The following is a 16,072-nucleotide window of genomic DNA, read 5'->3' as shown; positions in this document are numbered from 1 at the left end:
GTTAGCTCTGTTCTTCCTTTTAATTCCCTCCTCTTGTACTGCCAGCTGCTCACAAAGCTACAGATAGCCGCACGTGGTGAGATCAGAGGTGTCTTGTTTGATAGAGCCGTGGGCAGTTTGCCCAGGCTGTGCAATGCAGGTGCCTACATTCCCCTGACCAAAGAAGCCATGACAAAATAGCCTAGGCCTTTCCACACTGAAGTCTACATTTCCCCAGTCAATGGAACCATAAGCAAATGACCTAGTCTGTTTTGTCCAGGTGCCCAGCATTCCCCTTATTGTTGGATTCACAGAACAAAGACCAAATCTCTTCTATCCAGCTCCCCTAATCCCAGGTTGTCTTTTCTTTTTGGTGGAAGCCTATTTTATGAACCTTGTCTCCTTCTTCCCAGTCCCTTGTGGGCCACACAGAGGTGTAGTGGTTTCTCAGAGTCCTGAGCACCTGGTGATGTACAAGCACAGATCCTCCTCCTGCATGGGTGAGGCAAGTCATCCAAGGCCAAGACAGTGAACTAAATAGAATTGTTCTGCAGAGCTGCTAAGGTCCAAGATCTCAAAGCATGTTAAAAGCTACCTACTGAGACATTAATGGCTAAAAGTCCTTGTGAAACTGTTTTAAATTGGCATGAAACAGAGGAGCCAAGGGGTAAAACAACTGTTTGATAACCAGTTTTTATAAGCTCCATTCTCACACCTGACTTTCATGTCTGTGGCATCTCTTCAGGAGAGTTGCTTTGGCATTTTGATATTCCCTTAGAACTATCAACGGTATTTGTGAGTAGAGATATTTATAGCTTGGATGTCCCATAGGAATTGCAACATTCTCTTAAGAAAAAAAGAGTATTCGATTCCAGATGAGGTACAAGAGTTTGCTTGTATGATTGGTTCATGATGTATTTCTGCCTGGAATAAGCTCAGTGGTGAGGCTGAGTTTGTTCATCCTTGTCTCACCCAAAGAAAGATTTGTTAAATGTTAAAGATCTGATTTGGGTGGCGTAACACTTGTGAAATCTTTTGGGAGTGGAAATTATTGATGTTCTTCTTGAATTCAACATTAAGAAGTTAGCTTTGAAACAACCAAAGATATTGAGGAGTTACTTAAAGATATTTTTAGTCAAGGGAATTAAAGCAGTTATGTTTTGCCAATTTGAGTCAGTTTAGGTGAGCTGCATTTTGCATGGAGGCAGCACAGTTTTAATTAGTATTTACATCAATTTAACAGAATTGTTTTATATATATATATAAAACTTTAAAATGGAATTTTCCTCTCTCTCTTCATTCTTAGATTAATAAATTTAGATTAAGTAAATAATAATGAAATAAAATTAATAAATTTAGATTATTAAACTTATATCTGTAAAATTCTCTTAGAATCACTAGTTGTGGATGTTCAATGCATGCAGAATTTTAAAAATAATAATAGGTCAAAGACAAGAGTTTGGCAGTCTCAACCATTTCTACATAAATGTTTGAAAGATCAGATTAGAAATAGATCCAAGTCTTAATGAACTCATAGACTCGTGAGCTGTGAGATGAGACACTCCTTATTTTTCACTGTATTGTTTGTTCTTTTGTTTATTTCACCAAGTTTTGTTTTGCTTTCTGAAGCCTCTGAAGGACACATGGACATCTGGCTTATGCCTTTTGCCTAGCTTGAGAAAAACACGATGCATTGTTCATCTCCCAGAGTTATCTTGCAAATTTGCAACTTCCATTATATTCAAGTAAAAAAGATTAAGACAATGTGATGAAAAAGAAATATGTTCTAATAATTAAGATGAAAGCTCTGAAGAGCGCTTCCCAGTGATGTTCACCATAAGGCTATTTCTCGTTTGAGTAAATATCTGTCTGGTATCAGCTCCATGGAAGTTCCATTCTTTTTTTTTTCTTTTTTTTCTGCTGTACCAGATTGTTCTGATACCCCCCAGCCATTTCTCTTAGCATCAGTGTGTCGTTTTCATAAAAGAAGCATTAACTACAGAAGCAAATGTTGACAACTAAGTCTGTTAAGGGCTGAACAACTTAGGCACACCCTAGAAATATTTCAGTTTCCATAGAAATGTGTGATGCACCTTTATAGGCTCAACCCTCGGTGGAAATACATCCTAGATCCTGAGTTTCTCTTATAATCAGGGGCTGACACTGGAGCTGAATGCTGAGTAGGGCATTCATGCTTATCAGCATATCTGCTATCAAGCGCATATTTGTCATTCTCATTTTCAAAAGTCAATCAGCTACGCCTCAAAAAGATGATCACTACCCTGTCCTCTCCTGACCTTTCTAAGAGCAAGGAAGTTTGGAGAATGCTGTACATGTGCAAAGCTAAAAGTGATAGCCACTGTTAAAGGTCTGGTTTTGCTGTACACAAGTTGGCACAGCTTCACAGAGGGTGCTGTTTTATCCACAGTCAAGAGGTCATCTTCATTCCAGAGACAGTGTCTCAGATTTTTGATTTTTTGCCACATGTTTTGCTTCTCCATTCCTGATACAGATAATTCTGTTTTCTTAACCTGATCTTCCGGCCAGTATTAGTCAGAAAAGATGTGGACACAACAAAGGTTCCCCCTTGCAAGCTTATAGCCTAAGGTCAAGGAATGTGAGACACAAATGGAAGGGAGAGCCAACGCATGGGCTCCTACAAAAGAAGATCCTTGTGCAGAACAAGAATTTGGTATTACAAATCATCCTTAAGCTATGCTGATCATGTTGCACACAATCAGGTTAATGAGGTCAGAAATGTCTGCGTGCTTATACTAGGCGCATCAGAAGGAAGCTGCAATAAAAACTCTCATCAGTCCTAAATCCTCTTTATTAAGAGATTTTCATGTGAGTTGATTTTGCTCATAAAGGAATACTAAACAACTGTGTCTCAGAATTTTTCCTACCCAGTGGCAAATGTCCTCTGATCTATTTGATGGAGCCTCTTGACTGAAATTCTTCCATCTTGTGGAACAGTAGACTTTACTGCACAAGTAGTCTTTTTTTCCTATTTTGATACAGTCTGAAGCACAAAGAAAGTCTAGGTATTCTCTTAGCCATCAGAAAGCTCATTCCAGTGATTCATGGAATAGAGTTTCTTAGTCCACACCCGCCACTCTTCTGTCCTTCTGAAGAATAAAACCTAGTAGCCAGTATAGAATCTATCATTTCTTTGTTAAAGAAATAATTGTGCATTTGATTTTTAAAAGGTATCTGACATAGGTAAACCCAGCTACTTTCAATACAGTGGTGTCTTGAATTCATTCTGTGTTTTCCAAAACAGAAGAGGCCAATATCCCTTTAATTTACATCTGCTTTGAGGTTATTCCAGTAATGCAGTCAGTGTGGCATTAATATTAATATTTAGGCATTGCTGCCAATATGATGATGAGAAAGACTGCACAATCAGAGTTACAGACAGACAAATCTGAAGATGCAGGCAGACTTTTTTCTCTTCCTCAAACCAAATGTTTCCTGTAGCTTCAAGTTATCTGGAGATATATAGCTCTACATCTATGGCAAGTGCAGTGTCTTCCATCAAGTCAGAAAATGTACTTGGAGTGCAAAATCTAGTCTGCTGGGCACAAAAAACTTCAGTTTACAGTCTGTGTACAGGGAGTGGACAACATTCTCTCTCTTCTACACAACATCACATTACATGAGGATCTGAGAACACTTCCTTGCTCGCACACAGCGCAGTGTCCTTTTTCATTATGAGAAAATATATTTGCTCTGAAATGGCAAAGGGGGACATGAGGAATTCTGTGATGCAGACAGCTCTACTGGGACCAAGACTGAGAACAAGGGTCTCATTTCACTCTTCTGTCATTGAAAGTTCAACACTGAATGGATGGGAGAGCATCCATTTCTCCTCAGTGGAGCCACTTACATCTTTAGTCCTTGGCTGAAACCTCACACATGAAAAGAACTAGTAAAGGGTGTAGTCTCACCATGACGGTGACATGTGAGTAACAACAGAGCTAACATAAGTGCTGTTTAGCCAGGAGTTCAAAAGTTAAACAGTGAATTTCTAAGATCTGTAGATCTAGACAAGATTTTTTTTCACAGTTGAGACTTTAATAAAGTCATGGCTGGAACTTCACTGAGCTTCTATAACACAGGATGAGAAGAAAAAATGATTTGATGTCTGCTGCCTATTATGTCAGGAAATGTAGAAGCAATGCTCAGAATGCTATTGTGCCTTCCTGGCTGGTTTGCAAGGTGCCAAATGTCTCTGCAATGGCTCATTAAAAACCAGGTCAGGGCAGGACACTTGGTGCCCTCCTGAATTCAGCTGCACGGATGGGAATCCTGGACTGGTCTCACGTCAGTTCAAATTCCCTTCAGACACAACTACTTGAGCCCCTTAATTCTTCCTCCAGGGAAGCAAGGCCTGGCAGTGCTATCTGTTTGTTTACACTGCTGGTGTTAACTGCTTCCTCTCAACTTGCCTCTGCATTTTATCTCCTCTACAGTTCAAGTTAAACGAAATGCTGAACAGACGGCCCTAGTCATAACAACTAGGTACTTACTTTCAGGAGTGACTAATCCCTCCTGGAATCTTTTCCGGCTGAAAGTCAGAAAAAAACATCATGCAACTTTTAGAGGACAGCCCTGATGACGGACAGTTCACTGCAGTGCAAGACCCTGCCCTGGCGTCTTAGCTACCAGGAATTCAACCTTATGATGCGCTGAGCACCTTTCTTTTTAGTGACCCGCTGCTGTATGAGATCAGACTTTTAGAAGTCACTGAAGCCTTAGTGGTGACCTCTTGAATTATTGATGTTGCCACTTAATGAGGTATGTGTGGGAGGGGAAGGGGGATCCTTCATTGTTTATCAAAAGGTTTGGCATGTATACAGTAAAAGAAAAGCCTGAGAAAAGACAGCAAAAATTGTAGGTGGTTGGAACAGGATCACAAACATTCCACATAGAGCCCTGGCCCTCTCCTGGTTTGGTGTCTGTGTGCAGGTGGTTCCCCTCTACAGTAATTGCTTCTCAGGGAGGCCCTGTGGATAGGAAAAGGCAGCGGAGATCCACAGTGTCCACACAGAGGTGAAGATCTTTCATGGGGTTGGCTGTAGCTTTTAACAGCCTGGTGGCTTTTGAAGCAGACAGAACTGCATCCCATCACACCATGTCTTGATCTGACACTCACAGAGTGTGTATTGAAGAGTGACTAAAGTCTTTTAGCTACAAAGCAAGTCCATTCATCTTTGATAAAAGACACTGCTGGGGACTTCTGTCCTTAAAGAGGTCACCACAGGCTACAAAATGGAGAATGAACAGGTCTTCTGCACAAGGCACATTTAACATGTTGCCATAGAAACCAGTTACCTAATTCAGCCATACACAATTCTTCTAGCCCCCCAGTGAATTCCAGTAATGGGTTTATTATATCACACTTCATTGGTGTCATCTGTCACACAGACATTCACATAAATGAATCAGCCTTTGATTTAAAACTACCCTCCACTAGCCAGACCCAATAGTAGAAGGGTCTTCTTTTGGATCTTGTGGTTATAAGCAGGTCAGTGTCAGTGTTATACCCAGCTTTGCATGCTAATGTCTTCCTTTCATGCATACATCATCGCCAATGGAAGAGAACATTTGTTTTCATTTCCTGATATTTCAGTTTATGAAAAACGTGCTCTTAATTTCTCAGATCCTTGACTGCACATGCTGTCAGGATGCAGGTTGAAACATTTTGGTCCCTATTTCCCCCAGCTGGTATTTGAACTGTAAGTCACACTAACAACTCATACGATGTTGTGGTCATTTCTCCTTTTGTTTGGGCCAGAGTTTTTATTTGTGTTTGACCTGAAGGTTCATTTTAGGCTTCAGCCTCATCTGTAACCCAGAGAAACTGGAGGCTCCACTGTGCTACCTCAACTAACACACCACTTCCTTGGAAGGGAAGACGCCATAACATGCATATTGGGTTATGATAAGCAAATGGGACAGACAAAAGGGCTTGATTTTTAAAACCAGTTTGACTGCTGTACCCCTAATTAACTTGACTTATCGAGGCATGATTTGAACCCTTGACATGATGCTTGGAGCCAGCTGTCAGTGTGAGCTGGCCCTGACTCAGCTACAATTTGGAGACAAAGATGAAAAGTTGTATTGGAACTGGCAAAGGCCTGTGGATACACAGGTTTTTGGCATACTCAGTAAAAACAAGGACTTCTAGTGAAGAGTGGCAAGACACCAATGTATCATGCTCAAGTGGCTTGCAGATCAAGACCAATGAAACAAAATGCTTGCAGGGATTGGAACATGCTTTGTAGTTTGTTTGCTGCAATTCAAAACATATTGTATATAGTATTACAAACAAGCAATTAAGAAAGCTACATGTCTAGTGCTTCTCCTAGTAAATGGTAGGGCCACTATGCTGAACTGGCAAAGTTTAAATGAATGGGTGTCAGGCCCACTATTCACTTTCAGATTTCAGCATTAGATGACTTTGGGTGATTACCTTACCAGTATAAAAATGATCTATGAAGTACATAACATTGTTGAGGATGTGTACAAACACAACATCTAGTGGACACTGCTGAATAAGCTAGAGAAGTAGAGGGTTCTTATTAACATTAATGGCAACAGTGAATGAGGAAGGAATAGTTGGCCAAAAACTGAGTTTGAAAACTGGATCTCCAGAACTGGAGCAGGAAGTTTGTAAGACAACCATAACTAATGAGCTAATAGTGTGGGTTTCATTGTGGCTAAGAAACAAATGTCCAGATTGATGTCCTGTGAATTCAGCCAATGGAGATTCTTATTGGAAGAGATAGACCACATGAAGCAAATGTTTTGTAGGCAACTGGTAGAGAATAAATTGCTCTAAGATCTGAAAGTATCAATACACTTATGGTTTTATTTTGCCAGAAGAATTAAGATGGGGAGACCCAAGATCTGAGATTCTAGCTGCAAGAGTGCAGGAGCAAGGAATATAATAAATGTTGGAGTAAATGAAAACTGCAAAAGGGTCATTAAGAAGTCATCTCCTTGCATTTCTACAGCATTTGTTCCCCAAAGCATGACACCATCTGTCTCAGCTTTGCCTCATGTGAGGTGGAGATGTGTGACCCTAACAAAAAGTGAAAGATAAAAGGATAATTTTCAAGAGAGGGGGTGCAGCTTAATTTAATGATGCATTGTGGGTTTTTGTGACATAGTAACATCACCCACCTCAATGTATTTTGCTTCCATTCTAACCTCCTTGAAGTTTCTCTCCTGCCAAGTTTTCTGTTATGCTCCCAGCCTCCTTCTGTGGTCCTGAAGGATCACCAGAGAGTGCTGATGCAGGGATACCCATCTCAACTTATAGATGCATGTAAGTTACTGCAACTCTACCACCTTCTCTGTTCCCACCTACATTCTCAGTCCTGGATGCCAACTGAACAGAAGTCTTTTTCTATGATGTGTTGAACTTAAGTGTTAGTAAGCAATCCGCTTTTTCAATTCCTTTTGTACCCTGTTAGAAAGGAATTTGCATCTCTTCTGAAAGTGCATAGAACAATGCCCAAGAAAAACCTGACTGTTATGCAGTAGAAGTGACTTTGACTCTCTCAGTGGAGAAAACTGACATATATATCAGGCCATTAATTAGCATTTAAGTTGAAAACAATTTTGATCATTTCAGAAATGTCAGCTTGTGATGTGAGCTCCTCAGTTCTCCAAGGCTTATCCAACATCAGTAACTGGATAGCTCAGAGTGACAGTAAAAAGAAGCAGAGAACACTGCAGAAAGTATTGGTGGGGATTCAGCTTCAATCCACCTCGGTTATGAGTCAGTGCTCAAGGGGATGTGCTGGTGATATCTGTAATATCTTTACAGTAAGTTGTAAAATTGAGGTTCTAAGATGCACAGGCAAAGCTCCCTTGAGACTTGGAAGAGTAGCAGTGTCACTCAGGCAAATTTGATCAGGTATAATTTTAAATAACCAGGCTCTGGCTTCTTACATATTCATTCACGAGCGCATCTGTGGTGTCGTATTGCTGACCTGAAAAGTCTAGTGCTCTTTTTCATAGCAGCATTTCATGGATTGGCTAAGAGGTCTCTGAAAAGTCTATCCAGAACCTTCGAATCTGTTTGCGTTTATTTGCTGTGAAACAGTATTTGTCTTGCTCTCTGTTAAGTTGCTGCACAGATGCTTGTGTGCTGCTTTGAAACTTCAACTCTCCATCCCATGGAGGAAGTGACCTCTGCATGTATTCAATTCCTGTAACAATTCATGAAAGCATTTGGAAGCTCTGCAGGGGTATGACCTGTACCCATACAAATGTTCTACTGTTACTGTTGTTTTCTAACATCTACCATTACAGTAGAGATTGATTAAGCGTGCACATATTCATTTCAGTGTGGTTGCTGCCTGAGTTGAAAGAATCATTTTGACACCTGTAATCACAAAGGCTTGTGTTAGATGAATGTTTTATTATTTGATTTTCTGCCAGCCAGCTCTCAGATTTGTTTTAGCAGCAACACATGGTCTTAATGATATTCCCCAAGGTTAAGCAAGCATGAAAACCAACATAGTGCAGGGCAACAAGGAGATACTGTATAGAGAAGGAAGAGTAGAAGAGTTGTTTTTTGTTTAAGGCCAAGCCATTTGTCTCAAACCCTGGATTCTACTCTTTATTCCACCAGAATTGTCTTGTTCTACCACAAACCACTTCACCTTTCTGAGCTAGTCTTTCCCCATCTGTGAAATGACAGCGGGACCCTTAATGTGTGCTGAAGATCATTAAGTAGATCCTGAAAAGTACTTCCAGATTTTCAACTGGAAGGCACGAAAGAATGGAAAATCATAATATCTGTCTAGATTCTGTATTGACGTGGCAAACTGCAATCTCTCAACAGGAGACATTTGGATGTATTTGACTTAAATGTATTCTAATTACTGACTAGCAGAATTACTACTCCAGGAACAAGACAGTAGTTATATGATTTGCTCCAGATTTCTAATACACAGAGATGTTTCCCAGCTTTGTTGCACAAAGATTAACTCAGTCTCTCCTTACTGCTGTTTTTTCAGGTCTCAGGTATAGCACACTAATATTTCTTCTGAAAGCTATTGGGATTGTTTGCCTCACACCTGAGCTTAATTTACAGTGTAGTATTAATGCCAAACCTGTGTGATCAATTCCAGACATGGAAACCAAAGGACTGTGACTTCTCTAAGGAAGAGAGAAGGAAGTGAAAGTACTCCAGTCTCTGGCGGTGTTATAGGAACATCTCAAAATCTCCATGTGTGCATTTCTGTCTCCTCTAAAGAAAGACATCAATCATATTAACCTTCCTCCCATCTAAATTGCTTTGAGATTAATGAGTGAAAAGGGTTATAATTAAACCAGGTATCTGATAATGTCAGTAATATTCTTCTTGGGAATTTTTCAGAGCAGTTGTATACTTATTTTAGAGGAAAGCACTCTGCATATTTAATCAGAATATTCATACCAAAGGAGGACCCCTTCCCCCAGTTGAATAGTGAAACGTGCCTACTCAATCCCCCTTCCTGTTTCTTTCATTTCTGGGGTTTATGGCTAGATACAGTGTGAGCTGATACCCCCAGCAGGAATGGTTGCATTAAATGTATAGGGAAAGATGTATTTGAACTATATGGGGCATTTTGTATGGAAAAAAAAAAGACAATTCAAAGCTTACAGGATGCAGCTGATGTCACCCTAAAGGTGAAAAACAGTTTGGATAAATCAGGCTCTACCAGTGTAGAATTTTACTTCTGTTATTGTCATCTGCATTGTAAAAATAGGGAATGTTAATCCTATCCTCTGCAATGCTCATAAAAGGAATTTGTTAAGGATTTCCATTCATTTTCATTGATATATCATTTCTCTTTTTCTTTCCCTTTATTTCTTTAGGATTAAGCTTTTGAGGAGGGCCTACTGTTCTCAGCTTACATGCACAGTATCTCTCTGAGCACATACTCTGCAACTTTCACCAGTCTTGAGCTGTTTGACATTAAGCTTTGTCCAAACCTCAGTTATCGCTTACCTCTCCTCTGGTACAGGGTACTGCGTCTGAATATCTGGAAGTGCACATGGAGCCCTCCTCAGCGAGGTCATCCTGGAGCCCAAAAGTCGCTGTACAGTTGACAGAGAAATATTTGTAGGGCCTCCATGTCTGCCCATAGTCCTGAGACCTTTCCAACACCATCGCAGCTGGGCGAGGTGACTTGAACACAGCAATGACATGTGTTAGGTAGAACTCCGTTTCAAAGTCCAGCCTAATTTCTTCCCTGTGCACCCCTTGGGCAGACTGCCACCAGGACACTGGGTTTGCGAAGAAATCATCCGTCATGTCGGCAGGGAGATGGGAGTTATCAGGCTGGTTGGCATTGCACTTGGTGCAGCGAGGCTGCCCACAGCCATGGGAGGCTGGATGGAGGAGATTTTGGTCTGGGTAGGAGCAGTATAGCTCTGTGCTGTTCTGCCCGCATGTGGTGAGAGTGACGGGCGTCCTCCCAGTGGCGAGGTTTCCCACAGGAGGGTTGCAGGAACGGCCACTGCAGCGGAAGGCTCGTAGCCTCTCAGGATCTGAAAGACAGACAACAGAAACAACACTAAGCCTGACTTGGAAACTGAGGTATTAGAGAGCAGCCTTTACCCATAAGACACTTGAAAGTCTTTGATACCTGTCGAAAATGCAGTTGCATTAGTCTATTAAGTTATGTATTTAACTATCTTTTGTTTTCTTACTCTCACTCTAGTACAGCTGCTTATCTGAGGACTGACTCTATGCAATGCATTTGTTTTCACTGTAATCAGACAGGAAAACTAAACTGTACTCTACACAATAGATACATTAAAAAAGAGATGATTCCTGCCCCCAAAATTACAGACGCTATTTACACAAACACATGAAGAAAGCATTTATCTCTATAGCTATGTGTTACTGACCAAACATTGAGAGGTGCTGAATTTCTCACACTCCTACTGAGATCAGGTGAAGCTGCTAATACTTGGCAGAGCTGAAAATCAAGTCTCGCTTTAGTTTAAACACCTTGACATGGAGATAGGTGAATATACTCTAATTGCCAAATTTGCCAATACTGGCAAGAAAGGTTTTGGTATTTTCAATGTATGCATTTACTCATTTCTATATTAAGAAAGGGCTGAGATAACTACAAATCCTGATATTGTTTGGATATTAGTGTTTTGTGACGCTAGATTTACAGGTCAGTCTCAAAATATTATTTCCAAACTGGAGTAAACTGCATCTGTAATAACATACAGTGTTCTCCTTGCAACTTAACAGTCTAGAAGGATTTAAAGTCTGACCTTGCAAAGTCATAAATCTAATCCAAGAGGTCGCAAATCAGATGACTCAATATAAGTCCTACAGGAAATGACCCTTCCAATGAAACGTAGAATGACCATAAGCACTGGCTAATGTAGGAGCAGTTCAAAAGTCAGCTATTCAAGATTCTAGCTGAAATTTTAAAATCCCTACTCAGTTTATACTTGGTCTTTCCTCAGGCAAAATAAAATTTCAAATCTGGCTAGGCCAAAGAAAATACTTTTTAATTCATTCTTATAAAAATTACTCAAATCATAAATGTATTTGGGTGAAACTGATGCTCTGCTTTCCCAGAAGATTGTCTAAGGTGACAAAATGCATCCAGTCTGCATGGTTTTGCTTCTGAGTTGCTTCTGTTCTCAGTTCCATAGCAACAGTTCTGCACAGTCCAGAAGAGCAGGGAATAAACATTATTTTGGAAAACATATATTAAGTATTGCAGCCTTCCAGTACTCAAAAGGACCTCCTCAGTCCCACCACCACTGCCAGCACAGAGATGAATTTTCATGGGAAAGGGCTTTCAGAAGTCAGCTTGAAAGAAAGGACATAAGATGATGATGTTGATTCTATCAGTTCTGCTCATTGCTCCTCATCTTCAACTGAGCAGTTGGTTCTTAGCGCTACTGGAGGTCCTCCACCAAGCCCTCACACCATCCTGACTGCTTGATGACCATTTCAATGTATTTTCTTTCTGATTGTAAACTTCTTATTCTATCTGAGGCTAGTAGAGGTTCAGGAGAATATCAGGAGGCTCAGAGATTTTATCTGGAAGGTAGCTTGCAATTTCTCTGAGTCTTTTGTTACATTAGAAAGGCCTCAGGTTTCCCAAGAAGTATATTTAGAGCTTTCTTCTTTTTGCAGAACAATTGACATTCCAAACCCTTCTGCTCCAGAGAGTAAATGTCACTGAGTCATGCAGAGTTCCTAAAATAAAGGTAAATCCATCTTGCAGGTCAGCAGAAATGTAACGACCTGCAACTGCAATGCCTCAAGAAGGTCTTTGCAAGTGGCACTTAGACACCCACCTAACCTAGCCTGACTTGTTCATGTCTAAACTGTTCGGTAAAAATTACTGGGAATAAGGAAGACACAACAATTTCTATGTTTATAGTAAATTGATAGTAAATGATTTTGCTCATTTTGCTCAGTGCAGTGGAAAGGTATCATCTTTGCCTCCAGAGAATTTTAGTGGGACCAAACTTATAGCTGAGTTTTGAACAAGCATTAGCTCTGGAATAATCTGGTGTCCAGACTGCTTAGTTTTGACCAAGAGCAGATTCACATTACAAACATTATTGGGTTATAGATTAATATGCCATATAATTAAAAGAAAGTCCATCTTTGTTTGTGCATCGCACTATGGATGCTTTCACAAAGGAAATGGTATGCTGGAGTTGTAAATATAAGAAGTTGCATAAGGGAAGCTTTGCAGACAACAGTGTGAGAAAGCAAAAAGAGAATGGCTGCTTTTTGTAATCCCCATAAATTGACTATCAGTCTTGTATTAATTTTTTCAGCTGAACCTGGAAAAGGAGGAAGAATGTGGTTATATTTCTGAACAACAGTCACAAGAAGGTTTATCTGTGCTGCCTGTTAATGCAGCCACGTCAATAAACAGTTCCTGTTCAAAAAGCAATGTCATTAGAAAAATGGGAGAAGAGCATCATGTAAATTAGCAGAAGGGAGTTTGAGAGAAGGAGAGATGTTGGACAACAAAATCTGCAGTCGATTAAAAGCTTTGTATTTAAAGAAATCAATTGGCAGAACATTGCTTGGCTATGAGGATGGTGCAGCCTTTCCACCACTCACTGATTCTGTGGAAACAACATGAAATTGTGGAATTTGGACAGGGATGGGGGACTGCTGCAGAAGAGAATCAGCAGCCTGGCAAAATGAGCAACTAATCCCCAAAGGGCTCACTGAGTAATTCTTAAAAACTTAACAGTTTGATTGTACATGGGCAGTGACTGTTATTGAAGTTGATTAGCTTTTCCTTCATGATGGGCTGCTTGGCTCCATTAATGATATCATTAGTTTGTCTGTCTCTTTCTGCTCTTTCAGAGCTCTGTGGTAGAATGGCAGGTCAGTGGCACTAGGCATATGTTCTAAGAGTGGTGTTATCCGATGATTAGGGAGCCATACATTTCAAGGGAGATCACACTAGTGGTATGACTGGGACATTATTTCAAACAGAGGTCTCTTACTTTGGAGCCTTGTAGCTTTATGGGTATTAATTAAAAACATGTTCAATCGTTTTTTAAATGGTTGGTTTTTTTACCCTCTGTTGGATATCCAACAGGAGAAAGGTCACATTAGCATCTGAGTCAAAGCCTGATGACATGGCTGGAAAGGTGCCTAATATTTTCTTGTGATTTGAATTTGGATTTTTATTTCTTTTCCATATGCAAAAGTCAAGGTTGTGTGTGTTTGAGTCACTTACAGTGAGACAGGAGAGCAACTATCACAGTCCTGAGTAGAATGTGAACACTAACATCTTTGGGCATCTTCTGCAAAGACTTTGATGGAGCATTTTGGCATCCGTGTCCAACCTAGATTTCCCTTGTTCTACATCTGGTTAACTTCTTAATAAGCAATAACTTTTAAATGGTATTCTAAAGCTAACCATCCCAGGGACATGAGTTGCTCAAGTTTTCATTAATCTAACCTCAGTTCTCAATGCTGGTTACAACAGAAGTGCTACAACCCTTTGGTTTGTCTGAGGCCAACACGCAGTGAGTTTGGCAAGCTGTCATGCAGGAGTTTTCAAGCTGCTGCAGAGTTTCTGTGAGCTCAATAAAGCCCTCCACCTGCATAAAGCCTAGGTGACTCCTCCAGCCTAACTACCCCTTTGCATTGTATTTAAAGATCTAAGGACCCAATCTTGACAACTGTGACTGTCTTCTCTGCACACAGATGGCAGAAGGCAAATACAGCTCTTCCCACAAATACTGTACTCCATGCATTCCCCACGACTGCCTAGCAATTTGTTTCACTTCTGACCAGGATGGACCAACTATAGTGCTGAAAATGGAATTGACTGCATGGACCAATGAAATATGTCAAAGACATACCTCTCTGCACACCTGTCTGCTCAGGGAAAGGCTGCAATTGTTTCAGCAGATAGGCTAAATACGGTCAGAGACAACCTTAGTCTAAGCAATGCTGATTCTGCCTCTGGTAGGACCTGTTAAGACTGAAAGTTAATTCAAGATTTTTACCTTGCTTCTTTAAAAAAAAAAAAAACAACAGAAAGAATCAAGAAAAGAATTAAAAATGAACAGGTAGCCCTTGTGCTTTCACAAGCTGGTAGTTTGTGCAACCTTTTGACCAAGCAATGTATATTTATTTAAAGTGATTGTTAATCCTTAGTGTCATCACCTTCAATATCCAATTATTTTGCCATTAATCTCCCTGTCCTAACACCATTATTCTGAGAGTGTTTAGCTCCATACAGAATGCATCCACTCCCCTTCATCTCACTTTCCAAGCAGTCAGCTGTGGGCTGCATTTCCTCGGAGATTCATTTTCACTTTGTGAATTGGATGCAGAGCAAGTTCAGCTTGGTTCATAACAAGCTGCTTGCTACAAAAGCACCAGCAAGTTTACAAGACATCTCTGTAACCCTTCTGTGCTGTGTGTCAACATAGGTATATTATAGGGAAAGTCCCAGCCTGGGAAACTAATGAATGCCCAGGGGAAGTCACTAAGAGCACAAAGGTACCACGTTCTCCCTCCAACCATTCCCTGCAATGCTGTGATAGCCAAACTTTTTCCCAAGTGAGTCACAAGAGGATCTGGCAGCATTGTAAATTTAAGAGCTGTTCTCAGTTTTTACAAAAATAACTCTTGCAGTTATGGAAACCTAATGTCTATGTCATCAAAGAGGTTCTAACTAAGCCATAAGCTGAGCTGAAAGCCACCTGATCTGCCTTTGACTTTCAGAAGCCTGCATGACATCTGAACACTTCAGTCACTTTAAAATCACCACGAGGAGTGTTGAACCTGTCCCAGTACTCTGAGTGCACAGGTGGAATTTAAACCACCAAGATTTTTTGCCTTACAGAAACAGAGTTCCCAAACCACTATCCTAATGGGATGTCACCAAAGACGTATTGTTTTATCAATGCTTGCTTATATTTTTCTCATCTGACCTGCACAATTCTTCCCTTTTAACCTTAAAGATGTGTTAAACCATAGGAAGAAGAAAACAATCTAATGCTTTGCTTCCTTTCCCTTAAGGAATTAGTCTCCATCATAATCCAGTTATTTGTAGAGCCCTATGTAAATGCCAGTACAGCTACACCATTCCCATACGTGCTCATTTGTACACCCACATATACGCACACAAATTACCACTTCTCCTTCTGTCCTAGTTGTTTGTTTATTTTTCTCTAATGCTAATTTAATCTTATCCACTGCATGTTAACTATCAAAGCAAGGAATACACTGAATGAATGGGCTGCCTTGAATTAATAGTAATTCAGTGTCTCTGACTTTTAATGATGCAAAATGAAGTTAACAGATAAAAATTCAGAGTGGTGCTGTCCAAGGATCTTGTCATTTTATTCTTGTCCTGCCTAGGAAGGCAGTGTTTCTTCCTCAAAACAAACATCCAGCATATCTCAATCCATCCACCTCTTTCTTCTCTTTTATTTTTCTTCCATCACAAAAATCATACATTTTTTTTTTTCTTTTGAAAATATATGAAACAGTACTTTTATTGATGAGACTGAGCTATAAAGCAGTGTATTGCAGGGAGTAAGAAGCATTTGT

General features: G+C 40.2%; 2 protein-coding genes across 2 annotated transcripts in view; one reads left to right on the top strand and one right to left on the bottom strand.

The window, feature by feature from the left end:
- UROC1 (urocanate hydratase 1) overlaps positions 1-16,072 on the top strand; it is a 75,666-nt gene that overhangs the window by 21,686 nt on the left and 37,908 nt on the right. The window lies entirely within an intron of this gene.
- The window catches only part of LOC110404801 (netrin-4-like), a 48,273-nt gene that overhangs the window by 30,688 nt on the left and 1,513 nt on the right, over positions 1-16,072 (bottom strand). The window contains exon 2 of the mRNA XM_021409506.1: positions 9,995-10,536. Coding sequence (XP_021265181.1) covers positions 9,995-10,536 — 542 coding nt within the window. The remainder of the gene's footprint in view (positions 1-9,994; positions 10,537-16,072) is intronic.

The sequence above is a fragment of the Numida meleagris genome, chromosome 11 (assembly GCF_002078875.1).
Source record: "Numida meleagris isolate 19003 breed g44 Domestic line chromosome 11, NumMel1.0, whole genome shotgun sequence".
Taxonomy (NCBI): Eukaryota; Metazoa; Chordata; class Aves; order Galliformes; family Numididae; genus Numida; species Numida meleagris.
The sequence above is the reverse complement of the archived record's forward strand: the minus strand, read 5'-3'. Positions and strand labels throughout refer to the sequence as shown.